We start from the raw sequence: 6,373 nt of genomic DNA on the forward strand, positions 1-6,373 counted from the left end.
TGTTTCTGTAGATGCATCTACGGAAAAAAACAGTTTTTATAAAATATGAGTGCTTTGGAATGTACATCTACGAAACAGAGGACAAAATTAGAATTTTACGTGGTGTCTAAGAGATCTATGAGATGTATTGAGAAATACGCGAATAAAAATAGTTCTTCGGGACTTAAAATTGGGTTAATTTGGGCCTATCATTTTTCTAATTGAAAAAGCAAAAATATTAAAAAAAAAAAAAAAACTCATTTTAAAGAGTGTAGTAGGCGCTCACAAAAATTCAAATCAGGACCACCGTGTCACCGCGACGGCAACCGCCGCCGATTCCATTCTGAAATGGCGAATGTCGATGAACTCTTATCTTCCTTATCCTCAGATATAACCACCTACACCGGCAAGGACCCTCTTCTTCCTTGGCTTCGGTAATCCCATCCCCTCTCTCTCTTACACACACTTTCTCTCTGTAGTTCAGATTTTTCAATACTCACTGATTTCAAACACTGCAGAGGGATCAAAAAGTTGAAGGATACTCTTCCCTCAAAAACCCTCAAGGAAAAACTCCCAGAATTCTTGCAGAAATGCGCCCGAACATTCGAGCTCGATAAACGTTACAAAAACGACTTACGTTATATTCGCGTTTGGCTCCATTTGGTAACTGAATCAATCACCCCTTTTACAAAAATGAGTTTTTTTTTTTGGTTATTAGTTTAATTTTTTGGTGTTAACATGTTGGATTTGGAGTTTCTGTGATTAGGTTTAAACAAAGGGATAATGAAATGTTGAATGGTTTTTCCCTAATTTGTAGATGGATTTTGTTGATGACCCGAGTGCGTTATTGAGAACCATGGGTGTTAATCATATTGGAATAAAACGTTGTCAGTTCTATCAAGCATATGCTCTTTATTATGAGAAGAATAAGATGTATGATGAAGCAGAAAAAATGTACCGTTTGGGAGCTAAGAAGTAAGTTTCTGCTCTATTTATATGCACAGTTTGATTTATTACAGTGTTTTGATGCTTGTTTTCTGGAAATAGGGTTAGAAATTCATTAGATTATGCTTCAAATTTGGTACATGCATTGTTTTCAAGTTAGAAGTTTGACATAGCGAATGACTATTGAGTTCGTTGATTGTTTTAAGATGCCTTTTTGTTCAAAATCTACTCAAGTCATGTTTACCTTGCTTGCCCCTATTGTTGAATCAATTGTGTTATATTGAACAACAAAAATAGGCGGTGATGATATTATGCGTCACCAGTATAGTCAAGATCGAGTGTTGGATCGTAAGATCTTATGTGCTAAGGATGCCCGAGAGTGCTAAGATAAAAAAAAGATCATTTTCTTCGTCGGCATGATCAAGTCCGAGCTTTTTGAAGCAAGATCATAAAAAAATGTGATGGGTCTTTTTTGGGGTTTGGATTAAGATTTTTCATGTTTTTTGTGCATTTGTGTTATATATGTATGAAATCACCCCTTTTCCCTTTGGTAGGATCATACGAGCCGTGCTAACAATCCAAGTTTTGCGCTCTTTTACTAGCCGACCGATCCTACTTAAGATCTCGTGCTTGACTACATTGGTCATCACTCACCACCTACGTGTGTTGGTGGTTAATGAGTTTCATCATTTAGTTGAGCATGTGAAAATTATGATTAACCATGTCCATATTCATGGCTAATTTAGTTACATTGGTGGTTATGAATTTCAACATTGGTTATATCCCTTAGCCATTTACTGAATGTAGTTTACTACCGATTTGAATTGCATTAACCACTTACGAAATTGTCAAGAAAGTTGTCTAAATTTGGTCGTACAAAAAACATTTCTCTTGTTGAATATAGCCTTGCAGAGCCAGTGGATGAAATGCAGAAATCTTATGAACAATTTCTTCAACGCATGAAGCGTAAGAAGAAAATTCAGGTAGTGACTAGCTTTTTACTTTGTGTCCATCCATGCTGTTTTTGGCATCTATTTTGTTAGTCTTGGTACTTGGTGCATTCCCATGACATTTACATTATCGTCATTAGTTATGTTTTGGACCACTATCTGAAATCCACATGAAGTTCTACTGCATTAAAACCTCGATCTCTTGCCAAACATAAGCCTTCATACACCTCACAATTTCGCAACATAGACAGTGCATAACTCTAACTTCTTTGAGAATTCTCCCAACCACTCCCCTTGACTTCTCCAGAACAAACCTCCACACCCTACTAACCCTCCTTCCTTGCAGGCCCCGTCTCAGTTTAAAATCTCATTCACTTCCACGGAACAATCCTCCACACTCTACTAACCCTCTTTCCTTGCACGCCCCATCTCTGTTTAATCTCACTCACCCTCTAGGTTGTGACGCTGAACTCGTTAGACCCGTTTATTGTGATTTTTATTAATAAAAAGGTAAGATATTCAACTCTGTTTAATCTTCTTTTTTTTTTTTGTCATACTACCTCAGGAAATGAGAGGTTCTGATAGACATGTAAAGTCTAAAAATGATGAGAACAAGAGATTTCGTGGTGAACATACAGTTGTAGTCAACAAGTTTGTTGACACTGCCATGGATGGAAAGTCCGAGGCAGAAAATGCATGCCATAATGGGCTAGTTGATCCTACAATAAATATGAAGGAGGCAATGAATGCCATTAACAGCATGTTCAATGAGCCACTGGATGTTCCTTTGGCAAGGAAATCACATAAAAACATATCGAAAGAAAACCGCAGTACAGAGAACAACTTTGAAGTTTTTGTTGACGAAAACTTGGACAATGGAATCAAACCAAGTGGTTCCTCATCGCATCAGCAAAGGACCGAAGCTGGCAAGCCTCACCAAGAATCATTCCAGATATATATTGATGATGAAGGACGTTCTGAAGATTCTACTTCATTGGCTTCAAAAGTAAATGGCTCTGTTTTCCCCAAACCTAAGGACGTTCCTTCTGAAAAATCTAGCGATATGAATGCACAAAGATCTCAGAATTCAAAGTTTAGAGAGGATACAGTTGTTCGCAGATTTGTTGGTTCTGCCATTTTAGATGAACCAAAGGTGGAAAATGTTTGTCACAACGGTTTAGTAGATCCCACAGTTAACATGAAGGAAGCAATGAATGACATAAACAACATGTTTGGGGAGCCAATAGATTTTGTCAGGAGAAAAAGATCAGCGAAGCAGGAGAAGGCACCGGTGAACAACCGCGGGAAGGAACTCTGCGGGTTTTCAATCCTAGCTGATGATGATGATGACCTTGAGCCGAAACAACGTCCTCCCCTACCAAAATTGCCGCGGAAGTCAAAAGAATCTGATTTGTTTGAGCCAACTCTCCATACAAAGGAAGCCATGGATGACATTAACAAGATGTTTAATATGCCTCTGAATTTTTAAGAACAAAGTGTTTTTGTGGATGCATATCTTCATGTTTCCTTCTTTGAGATTATTGTGAGGGTTGAACTAATTCACTCCCCTCTTCAGGTGGATTTTATTTTGGAAAATGCTTATTGTTACGAAAGAAGTTTGACAAGAAACACAAGAATTCTACGTCGCCGCCAACTCTCCCATGTATGGTCAGTCAGGATCTAATTGGTCGAATATCAATTTTTACGCATTCTTATCATTTGTAACAAATAGAAGTGTTATTTAGATTTCTCAAGATCCGATTCAGAGACTTCGCTTGAGAATATCTTGTATACATTTGCACCCTGTAATACCTAGGGTAGAAACAAAGTGTTTTGCTGAGTTCCAATTTTATTTGTATTTTGTAAGCAGAATTGTATTGATTTTGTGTGGCATAATCAAATGAAAGCTTTCATTTCATTACTCTAAATTTCTAATATAAACTTATGACTTTTACTAACTTTGTATGCTTATGGAAGTCAAGCAAGAACAGTCAAAAACTCATTAGAAACACAAATCACATTATCCATAGTGACGTTACAATTTGTGAATCCGTATACCCAAAAAAACATAACAAAGATACAATTTAAGATTGAAAACTTAATACACATACAAATCATAGAAACAACATAATAATAGTCAAAGAATCTTAATGGTTGATGGGCGATTCATAATTGTCTGAGAAATTAGTAGTGAGTCTTTGAGCAATCTGGAGGATGGAAAGCCAAGGGACCAGCAGCATAAATAACAGCCTCATACTTGCTTCCATGCAACCTCTTGCTCTCATAACGAAGCGGCGATCCATTCAAACCATAATTAACATTCGACAAAAGAACGCAACTCTCAAGAGGAGACCAAAGAGGCTTCACAAAGCAAGAGTGAAGTGGATGATCTAATATATGCTGCATCTTGAACCCCTCTAGTGGTGCATAGAGGTAACCGTTTTTGTCGGTTTCAAACACTTTGTAGAAGCTAACATGACCTTTGTGTGATTTGCAGGTGATGCTTACTTTGGCAGAAGGAATTGGCTTGGCTCCAATTAGAGACCAAGTTCCTGAATGCTCACAGGTTTGACAGTAGACTGTGGTTTCCACAACCACATCTATTTTCTTCTCTCTTGTGTATGGAACATTTTCACTAGCTTGTGTGTAAGTGAAGGCTACAAGGAGAAGAAAGAAGGAAACAATGCTGCTGAAGTTTCTTCTAGCCATTTTCTCAAAGGATAAAGGGAAGAGAAAGAGGTAGAGATAATGCTTACTTATTGAAGAAAAACGTTTGATATGTTGATATATATAGAAGAATGTCGATAATAGCTCATTGGTATATTTGAAACTTGGAGACTTTGATAGAGGGGATCAACGTGCATTCCATTATGTTGACAATTGTATTTCATATACTTTATAATATTTATACGTGAAGGCCACCTTTCACCATGTACATGTATATTTCCTAGCTATACCAAAATACATAATATTGTAGATAATAATGGCCCAATGCAAACTCGAAGTTACTGTGATAAAAAAATATCAAAATGTCTTTCAAAATCGATATTCATCCAAATCTTATTAAACAATGAAAAGAAGAAAAAAAAAATAGTAAAGATATAGAGTTAGTTCCAATTTTTTTCACCACAACAACTCTAATATTTTTGATATACTAGGGTTTAAAATAGTTGTGTATGGTTTTCTTTCTAGGAATTCTAATTGTATTAACAATTTTCTCCGAACAAAATTACAATGGGGAGAATTTGCACTTTTGTCCGTATAAAAATTATAATCGAGAGAATTCGTAATTTTGTTTGTGAAAAACTTTTATGAAGTTTGCAATTTTTTCTTAATAAAAAATACAAGTTGAGCAATAATTTTTTTTTCCTGAAATATTGTGAATGTAGGTTTGAAGTAGGGATGTTTACGGTTCGATTTCGATCGATTTTGAGGTAAAAATTTATTGAATCCAAAGATAAATTTATTTGTGATTCGGTTCGATTTTGGATGATTGATTAAAAAATCTGATCTAATTTCATGCGTGTACTTTGGATCGGTTTTTGGATATCTAAATTATAAATTATATTTTTATTAAGATTATTAAAATGTCAATAAATAATAAATTTGATGTATTAACATATAATATATTAAAAATTAAAATTATAAAATGAGAATGATCGATTATGGTTGAAACAAATAAAATAATAAAAATAAATAGATTTAATTAAACTAAGAAATAGTATTAAAAAATAAATATCATCTAATAATGAATTAACTCAACATACCATATTAATAAAAATGATTAAGTATAAAAATATATACCTATATACATGTGGTTTGGTTTGGATCGATTTTGAAAAATTAATTCGAAATTTAATCCGAACCGTACATTTTTTACAAAATGACATTCAAACACATTCAATAATGGTTTTTTATGGTTTTTCGTTTTTTGAAATTGCTTTGCGGTTTTTATTTGAATCGATTTGTGGTTTTTTTAACACCCCTAAATTGAAGTGTTGAACCACTATAAATTTTTTCACTTATATTTTTTCCTATTGTTTTTGTTAAAGATGTCTGCTTTTGCTTGTGTTGAGATTTTTTTCCCGGCCTATTATCGAACTAGAACTGACATTGGAGCAAAACTTTAGATCTAAGAAAGAGGAGCATCGTGGTGATTTTGGTATATGGAATATATTTAGTGAGTATAAATTCCATATTGGATAAAAAGAATAGATGTTGAATATTTTAAAAGTGAAAGAATCCTTAAGTTTAATGCTTTACGGATGAGATGTTCAACAAATCTTATATAATTGTTCAACACACAATGTTTTTAATTATCATATAATGTTTTTCTTTTTACAAAAGAGAGCCTATTGGTCCAGAGAGAAAACAAAAAAATTAATAAGGAAATCTAACTAGCCTAGAAAACATGAACTTGGTTTTATCATCAACTAAAATGGTTCTCAAATCATTTTTCGATAGAGATGGAAGAATGATGAACTCATTCTTGTTCAAAT

At 34.3% G+C, this 6,373-nt stretch overlaps 2 protein-coding genes across 2 annotated transcripts; one reads left to right on the top strand and one right to left on the bottom strand.

The window, feature by feature from the left end:
* The first annotated feature begins 243 nt into the window (after nucleotides 1–243).
* Nucleotides 244–3,656, top strand: LOC131661966 (uncharacterized). Its single transcript, XM_058931629.1, has 5 exons — nucleotides 244–413; nucleotides 498–642; nucleotides 797–954; nucleotides 1,829–1,907; nucleotides 2,440–3,656. The coding sequence occupies exons 1-5, from the start codon at nucleotides 328–330 to the stop codon at nucleotides 3,361–3,363; spliced, it is 1,392 nt and encodes a 463-aa protein (XP_058787612.1). The 5' UTR covers nucleotides 244–327; the 3' UTR covers nucleotides 3,364–3,656.
* Nucleotides 3,657–3,785: 129 nt separating this feature from the next.
* On the bottom strand, nucleotides 3,786–4,620 carry LOC131661967 (non-classical arabinogalactan protein 30). Its single transcript, XM_058931630.1, has one exon. It carries the CDS (start codon nucleotides 4,581–4,583, stop codon nucleotides 4,059–4,061), a length of 525 nt encoding a protein of 174 aa, XP_058787613.1. The 5' UTR covers nucleotides 4,584–4,620; the 3' UTR covers nucleotides 3,786–4,058.
* Between the last annotated feature and the right edge of the window lie 1,753 nt (nucleotides 4,621–6,373).

The sequence above is a fragment of the Vicia villosa genome, linkage group LG3 (genome assembly GCF_029867415.1).
Source record: "Vicia villosa cultivar HV-30 ecotype Madison, WI linkage group LG3, Vvil1.0, whole genome shotgun sequence".
NCBI classification, from domain to species: domain Eukaryota; kingdom Viridiplantae; phylum Streptophyta; class Magnoliopsida; order Fabales; family Fabaceae; genus Vicia; species Vicia villosa.

Excerpts from the sequence above, each read along its gene's own strand:
- LOC131661966 (XM_058931629.1), top strand. The coding sequence starts at position 328 with ATGGCGAATGTCGATGAACTCTTATCTTCCTTATCCTCAGATATAACC. Across the intron at positions 414-497 it reads CCTCTTCTTCCTTGGCTTCG|AGGGATCAAAAAGTTGAAGG; the intron begins GTAATCCCATCC and ends CAAACACTGCAG. Across the intron at positions 955-1,828 it reads TACCGTTTGGGAGCTAAGAA|CCTTGCAGAGCCAGTGGATG; the intron begins GTAAGTTTCTGC and ends TGTTGAATATAG.
- LOC131661967 (XM_058931630.1), bottom strand. The coding sequence starts at position 4,583 with ATGGCTAGAAGAAACTTCAGCAGCATTGTTTCCTTCTTTCTTCTCCTT.